Here is a 20,801-nt window from a genome sequence, read left to right on the forward strand (position 1 = left end):
CAAAATAAATAGTATGTAATCAAAACCTAGAAACAAAATTAATTTTCATATGTAAGTTTCATTCTATTACTAAACTATGAAAATATATACATCTGCATAAACATCCACAATCTGTTAATATTCTAGTAAGAAATATATTCTTAATGTACATAGAAGAAATTATAATTGTTAAATTTTCAACCGATTTTTCTGCTACCTGAAAATCGTACGCTCCTGAGCTCCGATCGGGAAACAGCGTTTGGGGTGGAATGTTTTCAAGGGGGTTAGTAACGCGCTTCAAAAAAAAAAATGGCGGCCGATCGAAGGCGGTGGCGTTTCCACGTCGTTATGACGCATGCCACACGGCGACGCTCAGCGTCCCTCGGCGGCGCCACCATCGACCAACCTCCGCAGTTCGATTGGAGACACCGGCCGGCGTCGACGGCTGTTGCGAAGCTCCTTTCACCTTCGGGTTCGCGTGTGTGCTAAAGTCTTTCTAACCACCGTATCTTTTCTTCTTTTGTGTCGAACAACAACCGTGAGACTGTTCTGGACAGGTACAACGACCAAACGAACGTTTTCGATCGTTACTTTTCTCTGTTCTTTTCCCATCATTCTCGTCTGCCTTCCTTTTCTATCGCGGCGAAATGTTTTCTTCACGAGCTTTGAGATATCGTCTCAAGATTAAATCAATCTTATAATTCTAATTATATCGCGATATATGGTGTATATGCACGATACGAAGATTTGAAATATTTCAGCGGCAGTTCTCTCGTGGCGCTGTCGATCGTATATTTGCGTAGTTTCGATTCGTGTGACATAACTATGGTTTCAAGCGATTCGATTGTGGTCGTTGAACTTTATGAAGATTAAGGAAGGTAGAGAGAGTTTAGCCGAGGCTCACCACAGTCGATAGTTGACGTTTGAGCTTAAGTCATTCGGTAGTGTCAAGGAGAACCGTATTGAATTTAGATACATAGTTCTCAGTTTGCTTTCGAGGGTAGCCGCGAACGCTTGCGACCCGCCGCCGGGTTCGTCTTTCGATTTCGAGGTCTTTTCTACCCGCTTTTTACAAACACGTTATCGTAAAATTTATAGTGATTAACGTAAGTGAATAACAATTGTTCGTTTAAATGAGCTTTATTGTTATTCTCTCTTTAATTCAAAAATTTTTATAACAGCTTCCAATTATGTGTTACAAGCTTCAAGTACGTTCAATAATATCAAAATTAAATCTTTAATAATTTCGATTCGAAGCCAAATTCCAATTCATCAAATTTTATCTTTAGACTTTCATATTTTCTCTGTTTTTTCTGGATAAAAATGTATCTTTCTTTGAACTGTCTCGTTATAATATATGCATATCGATATCGATATTGATATGCATACGTAACCGAGTGAATTTGCATCGAATATCACCGGCAGAATAGAGTCCGATCATTTGCTGACGGGTAACAAGTACGGTAAATATCGGTAAGAGATCTCATTATGCGCGCAGTCAAATGTTAAACTAAAAAGCGAGGTGAAAAGAGCTCCTCATCCGATAGAGAGGACAGAGATGGTACATGAAAGGACGACACGAGCTTAAAAGTATGCGACCGTGTACCGCGTATATAGTCATGTATTCGTGATAGTAGCTGGCCCGGCGTGCTTCGATGTGTATACGCTTTACACAGACGCTGAAAGTGGAAGGCGGACAATTGTCCACTTTTTGCGCCAGTGGCCGTGTTATCGTTGCAGTATACCCGATACGGTGTATACGTCTTCTTGACACGACCTCGTAGTACCTTCAGAGAATTTCGGTCGTATAACGTCCGTGTTTCGAGACACTTGACCGAGTGTCTTCGTACTGTCTATACGAGAAAGAAAGAGAAAAGAAAATACGGTAAAAGTACAAAAACGAAAGGAGTGTTATCTGCGCTATTTGGTGTTTTTGCATATGCATATGCGCTATATGGTGCTTTTGATACGCGTTTTTTTTTCTTATTTGTATTGCAGAATCGGTCGTTAAAATCGGGGGAAGTTTTTAGTGTGCGTTTCTACGCGACGGTGAAACTCGCGCGACAATCGATAGTCGATCAAGAAGTTGGTTGGTTGATTTCCTAGAAATGCGAAAGTGAACATTATCGGAGCGAGCGTGTGCATGTACATCGCAGGACGATGGCTGAACTTTGTGTTTGCCGATTTTTTGTGATCCTTGCTCATCTGGCGGTCGTCTTGGTTCTCGCCCAAAACCCCATCGAGGAGAAGACCACCTTCGAGGCTGCCTTTCAAGGTAAGTGTTCTATCGATTGCATTTATCGATGGTTCGATGACGGTATAGATATCTTCCATACATCGATCGATTTAGTTCGAACGTGTTCATTGTATATTCTTACGATTCGTGTTCTTGTTTCTTTGTCGATTTATATCTAACGGTCGTCGTTGTCGTTGTCGCGTAAAATAAAAAAGAAATTTAAAAAAAAAAAAAGGAAACTTTATTTTTTCCTCGTTTATACACTTAATAATACACTTATAATACACTTCTGAGCTCTAGGCGTGACTGTTCGAGACTGAAGCTCTTACAATTTGACTTTCGGTGGCATCTGTTTCTTCTTTGTTTGTCATTCCTCAATACTCCAATCGAAAACGCTAAGATCTCTATTAAATGCACCCTGGTATGTTACCAACGAAACAATCCACCGTGACCTCAAGATACCTACAGTCAAAGATGAAATACACAAGTTCAGAAGCAGATATTACACAAGAGTCAACAACCACCACATCCCATTAGTCGCCCAACTACTGGACACGACGGACCAGATCCGTAGACTAAAAAGAAAATACCCTCTAGATTAAATCCTTAGTTTCCACTAGAACCAACAATATAAAACTATTATAATCCATGTCATTGTATCATGCCAAATTAAGTTACTGAAAATTCTCAACGAGAATTGATTGTAAATATTCTAATAAATAAAAAAAAAAACAAAAAAAAAATTCCTCAATATCCCCACTACCCTGTAGGTGTGCGTGACCGTTGCCACACTTCTAGAACATTTGGTGGAAGGACCGTTAGGATACAGATAACTCACTAGGCACCTCGGCGATACACATTGTCGCCAAGGCCGCCACATCTCCATCTCCATCATCGGTCCATCGGACTCGAAGTATGCCGATCGCGACACCATCCCGCCAGCGGTGCGTGCGTGTCCCGGTCTCTGACGTGATTTACGTTACATCGTCGTCGTCGTCGTCGATAGTTGATTATGTTAAGTTAGCAGCCATAAAATAGAATGAGTTTAGGTTATGAGATGCATTAATTGAAGTAGAAAATAAAAATTGAAAAGCTCGTAAAGAAAATAACTCCAGTTAAATTTTTCGAATTTTAAAGTAGTAGTATGTTCTAGTAATCAGAGACGTGACTTGTAATATATGAAACTTATTACACATTCAGTGAAAATTGACTGATTCTATGAAAACGAGACATTTTTGACGAAAGTGTTTTTGTCTTTCTTTTGTAAACAACGATTCACATATGATGGTTGTTCAATCTGATAGTAACGAGGACAAAAAAAGATGTTGATATTAAGGGTTCTATCATATGTTTTTATTTAGTAAGGGATATTCAGTTGAAGTGAGATTATTAGATTATTTATTAAGCTTTTCGAATTTTAAAATAATGAGGCATCTTCGTAGCTAGAGGTGAGTCTCATAATACGAGAATCTTATTGTTCAGTGAATTTGTTCAGAGGGAGTGGTACAATAGCATCACGAGTACTGCTTTCTCAAACAGTGATTCATATATTCAAATGATTCAATTTAATAACAGCAATGAAGAAGAAAAGAATGTTGGTATCAAATACTCTATTATATGTTTGATTTTTATTTTGTGAGGAATACTGAGTTCAAGTGCAGGTATCATTTTTTATTAATTCAATAAAAAAGTTGTTATCCGATAAACAGTTTCAGTCATGGAATACACAACATTGTGACTTACTTTGCTGCTATATAATTACAAATATGTAATCTGATAAATGCTTCGTTTAAATAACGTATTGTTGTGTATCCAACAACAATCAAAGAGTATTTTGTTGTTTTGGTAAAATACAAAAATCTACAAAAATTGTCTTTGATACAAACTTTTCAATTAATGAGAAATTGTCTTTATGCAAATGTGTATTGCATGCGTTCGGTTATGTGCAGTGAGCTTACAGGTTACTAATTATGACAGTAAATATTACTGGTAAACGTTTCGATACATTAAATACATTTGTGTTATGCTCAGATATTCATTAACATTTCATCGAGTGTTTTTATCGATGCGATGAAAATTTGAGCGCAATGCTTTTCAGGATTTGGCCAACAGCGAATCACGCCATTACGGATCCATTTGTCAAGGCGGCTTTCCATTCGGCAGCATTTTTATAACGCATATATCCGCGCGTATGCATGTCGAAGTCGAAACTTAATTAACGTTCGTATATTTGCGCACGGGGTTTTGTCGGCTGCAAATGAATCCGTATTGACAAAGTCGACTCGAATGCATTAACAAATTTTCGAAACTATTCTGAATACGCAAATGCCACCTCCGTAAATATTGTAGTTACTGCAAATAGTTTGTATAAGAAAAGTGTTTGCCCAATACACGAATCGAATCTGCCGACCATTTTCATACGGATTCATTGCTCCGGTATAGAGCATACTTTCATTGGACGGTGTTGTTTATCAATGTGATATCAATCCAGCGATCGATATCCCCGACGATGTTCATTAATACGTATTTTTCATGAAATGGAAAAATATGCAACGCTCGAAAGGAAAAAGTATCATGCATGTTGTCGATTTTTCAACATTTCCACGATATTCGATGGATTCCTACGTACCGAAATTCGATCCAAACAAAAATTATAACTTTTACACAGGGTATTTTTCGTCAAAATGAAGCCATATTTTTCTAGCTATATATGTTTGATTCTATGATTTATATCATTCTATGATATGACTTTGATTCTGTTCTAGCCGTGGTCATTTTTATCAAGATGGATGTGATTAGAAAGGAAAGATTTAAATTTTTGTAATGTAATGCTTCTATCGTTATTAATCCATTATATTCCATTGTATATATTCCATTATATATATATATTTAATTAAATATATTATACAATTATACACATATGCATGTGCAACGGAACATGATTTAGAGGACAAATCAAATCATGTTATTGTTTTATCCCGGAGCATCAAGACCGTTAGAATACAAATAACGTAAACTCCGGGCAGAACAATGTCGCCGCTACAGACAACCGTCGGGTCAGAACAAATTCAAATTTTTCCGATTCTCCTCTGACCAGTATTAATAAACAGACACGTTCGCGGGCGGGCAGAATGTAATACAATATCGAGCGAATATACACAGAAATCATCAGCACTAACGGGTATCTCCACAATACTTGTATATTATGTACGTAGAGCTATTTAAGGACCAGAAATACATATAACAAGCTGTGACAGCAATAATTGCTTTCGTCATTTTGCACTATCCTTGTCCTGACACACCTCTACATATGTAATAATAATATAATATTATATATAATGGAATACATAAAATGGAACATAATATATTATATTCTATTGCTTATTCCTACCACGTTTTATGTATCATGTTACTGAACTTTTTGATCAAACTCTGCAAGTGCAGTAAACTAAGCAAATAGTCCGGATGACTGTAGTTCATACAACAGTTATAACAATCCCCTTCATTATCCATGATTTCTCGTTTATGATTCATATTATAGTTCATGTAACTTCTCATAAAAGATTTAAAACATACCTATTATTTTTGGTCCTTGATTAAAACCTAATAGTCAGCGTTTCCTCAAAAATAGCCTTATCCAATATCCACGTCGCAAGCGTTACGATCTCAACTTCTCGAACGAATTAAGCCCGAACAGGTCAGTAGGGAACAAGATTAGCGACCTAAGAGCGTATCTCGAGTTTGGTTGAACTTTCAGTTAGCCATAGTCGTATACACGGTTGTCCTTTTATGGGTAACAATGCTCCTTGCATTTTCGATTTTGGTTGCGCGGGATTTTAGCGCTGGTACGCGTTGCAATGCTAGCGTGCCACGTATAACACGACAGATTGCGTTAATGTTAATGGCAAACTCGCGCAGGGAAGCCGCTCCCTTTGCGAGATCTCCGCGGGCCCATTTGCTAATAGCCAGGAAGCAATTAATATCACGGTCAGTTACTGCCCTTTAGACATCACCGATGCGCACTAAGTTAGTTATATAACGGCCAGGTCCGAACCTAGAAATATTCCCATGTTACAGTTCGCGCGTCATTCATGTAATTCTGGCGAATCTTTGAATTCACCGACGAATATAAAGTCCATTTGTCATTGGAGGGCTTCATTGGCGAACGCGAATTTCAATGAAACTGGGACTTTTATGTATGTCGTAGAGGAATTGTTCCTAAAGATAACAATAAGGTAAATTACGTTATTGGAATTCCAGTTTGTTCATTGGGGTAATTTAGGCGAGCATGTGTGAGGTAATTTTTGGAATAGAAATCATGTCAGTGACGTTTGCACTTATCTTGAAATAGATTTCGAAGCTAGTTCAGGTTCTAAATGTCGGAGTGTGTCAAGAAGTTCTGTCATCAGATTTCGTCCATGTTTGCAATTTTGTATATTTACCTAGGAATTTTCACCAATTGCAGCAAATTGAAGAAGTGTACGTAGTCGTTGAAATATAAGTTACAACAAGATGGTGCAGTATTGTTGAAGAAATCAACTGGTAACGTAAATTCTATCGGTAAATCGTTGATAGAGTGTATCTTAGGCATTACATTGTATGAAGTTGTTATATAGAAAAATGTATAACTGTGGCAGCATTCACAGTATTTTTTAGATTGATAGCTTTAGATTGATAGCTTTAGATTGATAGCTTCTTTAGATCCGTATGGAACTTGTTCAATACCGAGAATCATAAACGCAGCATAAACGCAGAAGAATGAAAGATTCTATAACAACAAAATCGTCACACACATGTATGAGATAATAAGAAATAAGGATAATAATTTTATCGATGACCTAAAAGAATTAAGACAATTGATTTCTTTTCTTTTAAAGAGCAATTTATTAATTAAAATATCTAACTTCTCATAAATCTTCTTCGTCGTGTATTCAACATTTTTTGACCATTCTCTAAACGATATCCAAAATGATATTTCATTTTAATCCTGTTAAGAAACCTCGAGAAATTCATTAACAGTATGAAGCTCGAAAGGAAAAATTGTTTCTAGCACGATTATTTTATTCCATTGTCTGAAACGATCCAGTTACGGCTGAGTTCATTTAAAAGGGCGGAAAGGTTGTTCATTTCGGCAAGGGGTCGCAAAACGCGAACAAAAGAGTTATCGGCGAGTAGCCGATGTAACTTTAACGATTAGAGAAAGCGGCATTGCCTGGGTGAATTTGAACCTAGGGAAACAAAATCGACGGCCGGAAACAACAGAAGAAAGGGCGCGTTAATTCACACAGTTGGTGCATTCGAGCGACGTAATTCTCTGGTTGAGCGGAACAATAGGCGGAGAAAGAAGAAAATGGATTAGCGATCGATCGATTTCGTCCCAGCTGTAAACAAAGGTGAATTATGTATTTTCAAGTACGAAAGCCGAGACGTGCCTTCCTTGGAACGAGCGAATTCCAGCTCGTTTCGCCTTCTTGTTTGTTCGGGTTTCTCTATCGTGCTCCCTTACTTTGCTTGCTTTTCTCGTTTTCCTTCTCGCAGCGGGAAGCAAAAGGACAACGCCGTCCATCTTATTCCCCTCGTACTCTCGACTCTTTTTACCTTTCTACTTATTTTCTACCTCCTCCCTCATCCAGCTTTGACAACGAGGGAGTCGGAACGGGGGGCGGGCCAGTTGCTCTCGTCGAACATGATAGCAGCGAGAAGCAATCATCGGCTCGCAAATGCACTCGAGAGAAGTTCCATCGCCGCTGCCGATAAAATCTCTTATGAGGCCGGATCGAAGATGCGCGATAAAAATGTACTGGCGTAGGTGGAGCGAGTTGGGTTACAGGAAATTTTATACCGTAAGGTTCGATTTCGGTGGATGTATGCGCAGGGAAACCTGCTGGTTCTCTTCCTCGCGGCGGATCTTGACGGAAGCGGGTAATTGGGCTGAGACTGATGGTAGTTGAAACTGGAGTACTATGTTTGGATTTGTTTAGATGTGGAGTTTGTTTAGATTTGTAACGTGGAAAGATAGATCAAGCGCGAGGAAGAATTTAACATACATTGATCGAAAATTAATTCTTCTACGGATGATTTTATGAAAATTGTAAACTTTTTAGTGATTGAAAATTGAAGCAGCGAGTTTGAATTTTCCTAGGCGCGGAATTTATAGACCTGGAGTGGGAAAGGGAAGTTGTGGAGCAGATCAGGTGTGTGCAAAAATTTATCATTAATTGACAATTAGCTTTTCCGAACATGATCTTTGAATTGCAGATGAGGTATAGGACGTGTAGGGTGCCAAAGAAATAATCGGCGTTTTATTTAATAATTCTTTTATTAACTCGACTAGTGGCTGTTTCACAACTCTCGACTCGCGACTTGTGCTGACGACTGCTTACTAACAACTGTTGCTGACAATTCATCTCTTAATCCGCTTTCTTCTCTTTTGTCATCTTTCGATATGTCCACTACGCAAATTTTTGTTAAGCGTCCGCGATTGTCACGACCGGCATACTTCAAATCCGATGGACCGATGATGGAGATAAAGATGTGGCGGAATTGGCGACAATGTATATCGCCGAAGTGCCTGTAGCGGCACTCGACAACAAATACTGCTACACGACACTAAGTAACGGACACGGTAGCGAAGTGGTTAGCGCTCTACGTTTCGAACGTTTGGGACCCGAGTTTCGATTCCCGGTGCCCGTGATCCTATTTTTCTGCCACGCATCAAAATAAAAGAATAATTAGCAGTGTCCCAGCAGCGACATCTACAACCGGCAACTACTACTATCGCCGACGACAACATAACGCCACACACACCTCTACATGCCTAATGAGTCATCTATATCCTAACGATCCTTCCACCGAATGTTCTAGAAGCGTGGTCAACGGTCACGTACGCCTACAGGAGGGTAGTGGAGATATTGAGGGGTGACAAACAAAGAAGAAACAGATCCTACCGAAAGCCAAATTGTAAGAGCCTTCAGTCGTGGAAAGTCACGGCTGGAGCTCAGAACCAAATCGCAGTCAGTGTAAACTCAGAGTACAAGAAATAAATTCTCTTGTTTTTTGTTACCTTATTTTTTATCTTTTCGTTCGAGCTACCCCTTTTTTTTATTTTACGTGACACGATCGTGGTCACGTATGCTTTCTTCCGAGTATTTGATGGAAGGACCAAAGGGACATCGATGATCCATTAAGCCTGTCAGCATTTACGTTTTATCGCGGCCTTGTTTATGTTTCGTCGGTCTTTCGTAAACGGTCTTCCCTCGATGCTATACTATGTACCAATGAAATCGCTGGAAAGAGAGTTGTTCTTTGCGACCTAATGCCGCTACACAGATATTGTTAGTAGCTGGATGTTGGATTGAAACCTAGAATATAGTGTTTGGACTTCTAACTTCTAGCTTAGGACTGTGAAATATCTCTATTCGGAATAAATTATTCAATATATAATATGTTCTTGATATTCAATCCGTGAGACTGCGTACATTTAGGCATTATTATAAAATGTTACAAATGAGACTTTGTACTTCGACGTATAAAATAGAAAGTGAACACGCGTATAATCCATTTCGATCTCCATCAATCAGGCTTGAGTAAAAGGTCGGTTGTCCATTGTAATTTTTACGATTCGCAGTTGTATATTTTTCGATTTTATTTTAGTAAGTGCAGTTGTAAATGATGGTGCGAGTTAATCGCGTAGAATCGCGAATATCGCCGTCAATTTTACTTGCCCCGATTCTATCGAATATCTGTCTATATTATCCATATTTTCCATATTTTTCGATAGAAGCGTACGAATATTTAAAAACGATAAAAATGTAAAGAGAAGTGAAATATGACGCGCGATATTTACTAATCGTGTTACCGAGAAAATCTGCCTTGAGAAAAATTGAATTGATTCCTCCCGATGATTTTACGTGTCAGCTTTGTAAATTGTACTTATTGTTGTCTATTCTTCGTTTCGTTTGACGTGCCAATAAAATTCGTTATAGAAATGTGATGGAAAGCAAGTTTGCCGAGAAAAGAGTCGAAATTTTTGCATCTTCAAATTCCCCACTGTACAAGCGTCATCACGACTGATGACCAAATAAAGGAACTGGATTTAGAAAGAACGAAGAGAGATGATAGTTATTTCTCTTACGAAAGCTGTGTTTGGTAATGTTCATGTTTGCGGCTGCATCGGTTCTTTATGCACGTTTCAGGTTATGAACAGGACGAGTGAATAATGGAATAGGCTGTTCTAAGAGAATTTAAATTGCGTTCCGCCGATGGCACTGTTTCGCGTTCGTTGCGAGGCGCATCACGAGCTTATAGCCGAGAACTCATTTGACCTTAACATGCTTGCTGGGAATGAAGTCTGAAACTACAAATCATTATGTTCCTAGTTCTTCGCCGGTGAATATTGCGTTTCTTCGATCCGATCTGAATTTCAAATATGAAAGCAGTTCTATCACTTATGATATTTATGTACGTAGGTACCTCATGGGAAGGCCGTTAAGAATAATTGATTACGGCATGGACGTGATGCTATTGCTATTTCTGAGATTTGAGATCAGCCATCAAGTCATAGTAACAATTCCATCATCTTTATTCGCACTAGTAGTAACTGTAGCGTTTACTCGGAAATAAAAATAAGTGTTTGAACATCCAAGTGCTCTGGCATATCACTATTTATGTAAATATTTAACCATAAGAATACACGAACATCAAGTAGAATAATCGATATTGGAACAAATAAACTAAAAGTTCCAGGTTTAAATATTCGAGCAAGTACTGAGATCCTCGAGCAATCTACTACCGGAATAACCTTAAAGTAATCAGCATAATCCTAGATATATCTCAAACGTCGAACATCAAGTCTAAGTACATAAAGAGGTTTACAAGACAGGTAGCAGGAAATGTTTGCCTCAGAGGAAAATATTTGTGCAGGACAGCGAGGGTTAATCTATTTCAATTATTTACTATAAACCACTACCGGTTCGGAGGATAGAACAGCATACGAGATTAATGCCTCTATTCAATTATTTAACACATCATCTCGGTTCGTTTGGGTCTATTTACGACTCAACGTTGATTAATGGCTCCGCAGCGTGGATACACTGTGGCACCTATGGGATCGTATCATAGAAATACCTATTAATCTTACTAAGGATTGTCTATTGTACCAAACAACAGTTTGCACCGCGTTAAAGTAGAACATGATACTTCGACGGTATTCACAGGTGTACGGTAACGTTTGCTCATGCTATAGTCACATGGACAATTCGATGCGTGAGCATAGGTCAACTTCAACATTACCGTTTATTGCTACTGACTGCATAGAATCAAATAGGTACGTAGGTCAAACTTAAGGCAGCGGTACACACAGTTTGCAGTGCTCATATACAATACATTGACGTTTCGCAAACTGTATACAATGTACACACAGATAGCATATGTACCTTTTGATTGGCTGATTCGCGTATAATCTAGATATCTGCGATCAATACCGTTATCTATTTTCGTCAATGACTAGAAGCCAGCGTTTACTTTATCGCGCGAAAGCAATAATTTTGTTATTTCACCAGACGATTTGACTCTGTTATAACTTTTATGTTTGATGTTCGCAGAATATCGGCTATTTCAATAGTTATATATAATCGTATAAGTTCCGTCGTTCACTCAACCACTGCAATTGTAGATCATAAAAGAACAGGTAATATTAAGCAGACGTAGATACAGATATTAGAGTTAGTCTTTATTCTAATTTAATCATTACATAAAGTACTACCATTTACATTTATTAGGCCTCAAATTTGTACACGTATATCTTATGTTATTATTACTATCAAATTTTGTTATATTTACGTTTCATCCTCATATATTCTACACGTGTTCGATACTCAAACTGTCTAATCTTCTCAAACCATAATTTAAATCACGTTAATATCTATCTAGCATTAACACGAAGAAGTAGATTGCTCTATACAGAGTTTCGCCTCGTCCATTATACGTACATATGTATATCATAACGAATATCACGCTCTGAATATTTTATATACCTTTGCATATAAATTTTTCCATCTTTGCATCTTTAAATTCCCATTAATGTATAAACATCCATAATATAATAATAAATTTCCGAAAGGGCAATAAATTTCAAATATCATCCTAGTGAATAGCGTTAAAGAAAACATTACATCGTTAGTCATATCCCGAACATATCCAAAAACAAAATACACTTTAAGCTATAATATCTCCATTTGGTTGATTGCGCGGGATTTGTTGGAATTAGCTCTTAATCGTTCAGACGTTCCCGAAATCGTTCTGCAAATCGTGACGGAACGCGGTGCACGTATCGGGATTAACCATGCAATGAAACACACTTTCATTGAAGGTATTTATCAAGGATTAAAACGGATGGTCCTCGCATAGGTATAACGGGTGACGAATTTCAGCCTCAGCAGAGACCGCGAATTTGAATAATTTCACAGTTATTACGCAATGGCCGCGTTCAACCCTGCTGTATTATCGTACTCGACGAAGTCGTGTTTTTTTATCGAGGCTCGTAATCGTTCGGCTGCGGTTTCCAACGATATTTTTGAACCGCGAATTATTCAGGTTCCGAAGGTAAACGCCCCGCGGATTAGTTCGACGACAACAGGCATCGTTCACCACCGGTTCGATCGCCGCAAAATTGATCGCGCACCGTCGAACCATCCTTTGCCTTGCCGGGAAGCGATCCATGTCGTTGCTCGTTGTCTGCAATATTAAATAGAAACGGGACACAGGTTTTCGCACCCAAACAGGAAAAAAGAAAATCGACGCTGTAGCTGGTATTTTTGGTTTCATAGCGTGCAGTTTGCGCTGTTGTTTACTTCTTATTCGAATGCGGCGTGTTATTCGTTTATTCGTGGGCAAACTGCGAATGTTCACGCATTAATGAGAAATTTAAAGATGTAAAAATGTACAGGATGTATACATAATAGAATATCCAAAATGAAGTATTGCAGTTATAATATTTAGAGCGCGAAACAGGTTTCTGTGCGGATTCCATTTCTTTAGCTATGTTTATAAAAGAGATTGAAATTTTTGTGAAACTTTAATTTGATGAAATGAAAATTAGAATTTTAAGAGATTTAAAAGCTTTTCCTGTGTTTAACTATTTATATTCTGCAAATACTGCTTTGACGCCATTGAAAATGTACGCACAAATTGTTTTGTTCTCATCATGTAAAATGGAACAGGGAAAAATTAATATTACATATATAAGTAAATTTACAGCGTTTTTTTTTAAGTCCTCGATTTTATAAACCAAAAGAGCGCTGGTATCGTCGATCGATTGTATCAAAAGATTTTCTATATCAAAAGGGTTGAAATAGCAGCAAATTAATTATCTAATAGAACCAAAGGGATTCTCTGATATTTTTAATGCGAAGTAACACTCAGAATGTAAGATTAATTCGTAACAAGTTACAAAATTCATTTGTTGTATTATATACCAGTGTATGTTCTGCGAAATATGTAGTCAATAATTCTTAAAGTACCAATATGAGACGTCCGTTCAGTCATAAATAAAGTTCATTACGAATCATTATCTCAAGACAGCTTTCTGTGTGAATATATTATACAATACGAGTAAAATATCTCGGTAAATATCTCGAGATATTATCCTTTATTCCGGCGTAACGAGTAGGATAGAAGAAAGGAATCTCGAGCACGTTATTTTGCGAAAACATTTAGTTTTAGAGTAGCCCTAGTATACCGGGGAGCCATAGTTAGCATTTAATTACATCCGAGGATCTGTTTAATCGCAAAGTGGAAAAATGCTGTGCGCGCTTTCGTGAAGCGAACGAGTGTTGGCATTTGAGAGGTCAGTCGAGCGCCAACCGTGAAAGGGAAAGGTCACGAGATTCGTGAGAATAGAAGGAACTTAGAGTGACATTTCACAATTATATTTCATTCTCTCCTTTTTTCTCTTCTACTCCTTTTCCCCCGGCAAAAATATGTTATCACTGGCGTTATTTCTTCCACTCCGCACTCTCGTGTCTTTTTTGCATTTATTTTACTATATATATCTTTTCTTTTGTTTTATTTTGCGAGTTATTTCAAAGGAAAATACGAAACGAGCGCGCAAATGGAAAGTTTTAAATCGTTTTGCTCGAACATAGGAGTAGCCGAGTTTGTTGGTCGAGTGTTAACGAAAATGACTAGTAGAGAGTTTCTCTCCACTTTTACAATTGATTTTGTGCATCAAGTCAATGAATGAAAAATAAATACTAGTTAAAAAATTGATGTTCGTAATTTCCTTTCTCTACGGTCACTATCGTGGTATAAGTTCGCGAGGAGGGTCGTTTGTTATTTTTCCCACTCTCGTCTGCAGCAACAGCGTGAACGTGTGCTGTGATCGCTTTACTTTGAAATAACCAACGAATCGCAAGCACAGCTGTCGTAAAAAATGTAACACTCCCAGTCATACCGCACGACGGAGTTCCGTATGGAACGTGCAACGAGGTATTCACGTCTGTTTTCTCTACACCTTTCGAAAAATACATCGAAACATTGTCGGTCCATTAATATTCTTGAATTTTTCATCCATCGAAATCCGCTTCGAAAGATATTTTTTATGTTTACCATTAAGGACTTTTTTTGCTTTCCTACTCTGGAAATATAAATGTGTAAAATCTGTCTTTTTAAGTGTGTTTATTTATACATAAATTATTGATCATAGGCATATTAAAGATTTAGATGTAAGATCAATTAAAATTTTCTTGATATATACATATATTGTATAAACAGATTTGTATTATTTTGGATACATTTTCAAAGAATTTGATCCTTTTTCATTCAGACAATTTTCTTATTTTTTGAATATTTTATTTTGGAAAAAAGATTATCTTTCATTTTTTTTTTAATATAAATAAGTTAACATACGTAATAGACAGGTTTTCGATCACTGATGACTATTATTTATTCGTAACTTTTTTAAATGTTCTATTTTGCTTCGCCTCAATCTCTTAAAGCAAAGTTTCTAATTCAGAACAAAATTCTAAAGACCTGATTTCTTTCATCATCGGAAATTTTTCTTAAACATTATAGTAGTCATGTTAATTCCAATTTCTCCAAACCCATATAACTTCACAAATAGAAATTAATCTTCCCAAGATTTAATTCCTTTTTATAATTGTGCTCTTCCTCGCAACATTCTGTTTCAATCATCGTCACTGATACGTTCCCTCTGAAACGAATGTCGCAAAGTGACTCTACTCTTCTTAAATGTTTTCTTATTCCAAGTGGAAGAGTAAAGTGACGATCCTCGTTGCGTTTCCTGCTTTTTGCGACATTTCCCCTTATTCCGTTTTCACGGTAATAAACCTTCCATCCTTTGATGGAAAGGGAGGTGGGCAGAGTTATCCGGACTTCTTTTCGCTTCAGCTCACTTTCTTTCTTCTCTCATCGTTTCATTTTCGTCGCGGTGACAGTTACTTTCTGACCGGCTGACCCGAGAAAATGAGACCAAATAAGTAAATAAACGAACGGGACTTAGTGACACGGCGATGTTTTCAGATAATAAATGGTCCGTCGTATTTCGCGAACAGCCGGCGTTTCCTTATTCCGCCGATGGTTGCCACGCGTCCGCTTGAAAAGAGGGCAATATTGTCGATGTTTAATGCGAACACCGTGTCGTGACGTGTAATTAAATAGACAACTGCACGCCGCACCAACAGTATTTCCAATTAAATTTCGACGTTACGCCAGTCAGTCGAGGGAACGCTTAATCAATCGTCCAGCTTCGTATTAATTCTTGGCTTGAGTTGCATTCAATTTTGTTAGAAAGGAATTCCAACGTGGCCTGGAAGATGGATCGAATCGTGAATCGTTAGCTCTCGTTTTCTTCGTGGCCGCTAACTTGTTTCGTGGTTACCGGGAACGAAAGTTTGGACTTTCGCGTTGATTTAAGAAAATTTTCATCTTCCTGGGTTTACAAAGATCAGCGTGCGATATATCCACGATACGTCATGTAACCATTTGTCATGTCAAAACGATAGAGATTTGATTTTGGGTTAAATAGGTTCGATTATGATTTCCGAAGAGCACTATGGCTTAAACTACAATCTCATTCACCTTTTTTTATAACGAATATAAAGTCAGTTTTACGTTTCACACATGACAAATGCAATTTTACAAAATTCGACATATTGGCTTGCTATTTTTCCCACGGGATCGATAAAAGCTTCATCTTAATATTCCAGCCATGATTTCATGTGTCAAGAATGATCCCCGTTCGATTTGTTTGCTAATTGCGCGTGACACTATTCCACTTCCAGAAAAAGCGTGCTGTTTGAATAATTGTCTGGATGTGTAACGAATATGACGGACAGTTTTCGTTTCCATTTTTATGGAACTAAATGAAAAAAAGTAGAAAAAATAGGATAGAGAATAGAAGAAAAAATCATAGAGAAACAAAATACAAGAAGACTTCGTCGTGGTAGTTTCGTTGTATTTTTTTAATTGCGGTTCGGTATTCGATGCACGAGGGTGCAACGCCCTCGTATGTAGGTTATTCCATTGAGCTCCTTTTTCGGGCGTAATATCGATTCTCGAATGGTAAGACGTCGATGCGTACCGTCGAACGTCGATACGGATTCGTGGGAATGTGGTGTCTCGACTTTGGAATAGAATATTACACCCGTTGTGTCGCAGGGAAGAGAACCAGTCAGATTTCTCGTCGGCCAATATTAGCGTCCTTGTCGGAACGAACAGCTGTATAAATCCGACGTTTCGATATGTATCGATATCGGTTAAGCATAAACGTTGTTCATCGTATACGGAATTCATATGTATTCCTTTTGCATAATGTATATTTCCTATGTTTTGTACAAACGTATTTCCTTCGATTCAATTTTTCATAACGCCAAGGTTTGTCGTATATCGGAAAGATGATAAAGAAAGCAAAGTATTTGCGATGTTGGAGAGAATCGTTGTTCCTTTCATTTATTATTTCGGATAATATTCCTCGATCACAGATGCCTTGTGTTATTCCTGTAATACATATTATTCAGTTACATACTTGTTATCACAGGTGTGTTTATGCAAGAATTTATTCATAATAAAGGAATTATTTCTAGAACATCTAGAAATAATAAAGGCGTTATTAAATAACATCTTATTACTTCTACGGAATGGATCTCTATTTCTGAAATTTGTTCCAGTGAGTTTCTGGGAAAGTACGTTCTACCAATAGAATTATGAGGAACAATACGGCATTTAGCTCAGATTTACCCTTGAGAAGTATAGTTTGATGCTAGTAAAATTCCTTGTTATTTGATATACCCGCATTACCATTCGAATTATCAAATTAGTCAGAATAACTGGTCCAATGTTAATACCGTTTCGTTATTTGGTAATCATGGAAATTTCATACGTGATATTGAATTTCATTTCGTTCTTCCTGCTATCGTTTCAATCGAGCGATTAATAGTCGAGGAAATCGTAGTTGTGTTGGTAAAATATAAATCGTGTCGTGAAATTGCCATTGCGTTTCTTCTGCTGGCTCGTTTTCCTGTCCATTAGTTACTACGGTTGACAAGGGAAAAATATAATTCGAAGACAAGAAACCGTACCGCTCGCGAAACGTTCGCGGTGATAGAGGTTTTCTCTCTTCTTCTTCGCAGGATCCATCGATCAATGAAAGAAACTAATGACGAGCACCCACCGATCCATAAGCCAACTTCGTTTCTCATTCGCGTCGTAGAAGAAACGACTACGAGTTTTGTGCGCAAACTTTGCTAACTCGATCGGTCGAGACTAATAGAAACCCGATGCGTCTCGCGGATAAAGAACCGTCGTTTTCTCGAGAAATTAATGAACCTGCGACCGTAGGAGTTTGATATTTTAGTTGGATATTTCGTCGTTGACGTTGTAAAGTTGTTCGTCACACGACGCACGATGCGGCTTTGCAACAAAGATTCGGAATAAAAATAAAAATTCGCACAATCGCAGAACAGGTTCGCATGTTCGCGGCCTACATTCGCACGTTCGCAGGTACGTTCGCGCGTTCTCACGTTCGCAGGCACGTTCACGCGTTCTCACGTTCCACGATGTGACATTCGAATACCGATTCGGGATAAAGATCAAATGTATACAAAGTGCAAATGTATACAATGTGCAGTTTCACTGAAACTTGATATCAGGGGATCCGACATGATAGGAGTAAAAGTCTGTTTATCAGATGTTCGGGGAATTATTGTTTACAATTATATTACCTATTTACAGAATAATGGTTCCATTGAATAATAAGATGAAAATGGAGCGATGATTATTTCAATTTTTGTTTACTACATGCGGCACTGTGCAACGAATGTATCAGTTTCTGCGTAATTATCACTTCGTAAGTTATGAAATTATATATTACGGGGTGTTTTGGTTGAAGTTATCGTTGTCGAGCAGTTGTACGGTGATATACGAGTCCGATGTAAATATATTGAAAGAGGATTAAAGGGGTAGTTTGCAGTTTGCCGTTGAAACGCGTAGCACATACTTTTGGTACAGATTTCAGAGTTTTAATTGAATAATTGCTTGTTAACCTGTAGATTATTGTAGAGATCAGGGGTCAATATGTGGTATAATTTATAATTTATAAATTTTATTCAGTTAATAATTTGCAATTATTATAATAAATTATTATATTTATATAATTTACATATTTTATTACATGTAATCGTATTATTTATAATTTGTATATATTTATATATAGTTATTTGTAATCTTCAAATGCCAATTACACAAATTACAAAATTACTTACAAAAATCTCAGACTTCATTTCTTTCATTATTTATAAGACTGTTATCTGCTGTCTTCTCTTGTAAACACTATTTCCATTACTTGCTACTCCATGTCAAAGCGTTTAATGGGAATATATTATAACTTTTGCATATAAAAATCTTTACAAGGAATAAACACATGAAATAGAATCACATCATCTTCACATACTAATTTTAATTAGCGACACAAAGAGAAATAGGCGTGCAAAATAAACCTTACGATATTCTAACAACTTCCGCAAATAGATTTCGATAGAACGTATTTCGCTAAAATTTCACTGTAGCCTCGGTAAAATTAAATCTCGTGTAAGGCATAAAACATCAGATACATTATCCATAAGTCAGGAAATTTGGAATTAACAGAGTTAAAAACAGTCGTTAAATACGGAAATCCGGTTGCATTGTCGAAATTCATCAAACTTTACCGTGGGAGCATAATAATTTACATTGTGCAAATAATTCGAAGCAAATTTTAATCAAAACAAGGCTACGTTGCCTATTAAAAGAGCCGTAGAATGTTCCACGAAGCGGACTGTGATGATTATTAAATTACCTTCAACTGTACAGAATGATGTTCGCGTGTAATACAGTACCTACGTGGTAGAGGCGGAAATTCATTACCGACGGTTCGAACATGATACGCTGCGCCTTCGTCGAAGAATCAATTAACGAATGAATTCGAAACGATGTTTGAGATCCATTCGCGATGCAAAGCGAACAGGAATTAAACGACAGATCGATTCGGGCTTTCTGCGATTGTTCTTAAATAGAAACACGAACTTTTAATGAAACAAAATCAAACAAGAAAAACAAAAGAAGAAGAAAAAAGAAAGGAGGATACAACAAGAAATAAATGAAAAATTCACGATCTATGGAGCAACTTGTCTTTTCTCATCGTTCATCCTTTGCTTAAATTTCTCTTTATTTCATTGGTTATTGCTTTGCCGGCTAATTAACGCGATTCGAGAGTTTCATTTCTTCGAACATAGAACTTCTGAAACGTGGATGAGCGTAGGAGGATGGAGAAGGATAGTTGGATGGAAATTTTCCCGTGAAAAGGAGAAAATTAAATGGTCCAGACTTTCGACTGAATCTTCTTTGTGGTATGTTCACGAAAACCGTTCTGTATAGATGCGATCGATAGCTTCTAGTGTACTTTCGGGCATACCAGGGATTTACATGTACAATCGGGACAAAAGTGACCATTATTTCTAAGTATTTCATTTAGCAAGTATGATTGTTATTCCAGTTTCTTTAAATATGATTATATTATGATCAGAGACAAATTTCCAAATATTTATGACTCTCTCTCAGTATTATTCCACCTTCGAGCCAAGGTTCACTTCAATTTCTTTAAATGCAAATACCTTCACGATTTAAAACAAAATTTCAGAGATTTGGCTCAACTGAATTTCTTTGAATTAATTTCTTTCAACACACATTTCACGAGCAAAAATCGATTCCTCAAAGATTTACTCCTTAACGCAATTCGAGGGGTTTGTTTCTTTCGAACGTAGAACTTAAAACGTAGAACCTAGAACGTAGAACGAGCATAGAAGAGGGTTGAAAATTTCCTCGTGAAAGGGAGAGAATTAAGTGGTCCAGGCGTTCAACTCTATCTTCTTCGTGGCATGTTCACGAAAACTGTTTTATATAGATAGGGGTCGACGGTTTCCAGTGTGCATTCGAGAACACGGGGGATTTATATGGCCTATGAAAGGCCTTAAAATTCGAGAGTCGAACGAGAATCGAGAACAGGGTGCTCCTGGGAACGATAAGAAAACTAGCG

General features: G+C 37.5%; 1 protein-coding gene across 4 annotated transcripts in view; it reads left to right on the forward strand.

Moving 5' to 3' along the window:
* The first annotated feature begins 372 nt into the window (after positions 1 to 372).
* Positions 373 to 20,801, forward strand: part of LOC100648744 (pikachurin) — a 269,154-nt gene continuing 248,725 nt past the window's right edge. Inside the window, exons 1-2 of one of the 4 annotated variants that reach the window (XM_003395253.4) lie at positions 373 to 536; positions 1,978 to 2,254. In XM_003395253.4, the coding sequence (XP_003395301.2) occupies positions 2,140 to 2,254 (115 nt within the window). In that variant the 5' untranslated portion in view covers positions 373 to 536; positions 1,978 to 2,139. The remainder of the gene's footprint in view (positions 537 to 1,977; positions 2,255 to 20,801) is intronic. The other 3 variants (XM_048405926.1, XM_048405925.1, XM_012308370.3) reach the window with 3 other exon arrangements.

The sequence above is a fragment of the Bombus terrestris genome, chromosome 5, assembly GCF_910591885.1.
Source record: "Bombus terrestris chromosome 5, iyBomTerr1.2, whole genome shotgun sequence".
NCBI lineage: Eukaryota > Metazoa > Arthropoda > Insecta > Hymenoptera > Apidae > Bombus > Bombus terrestris.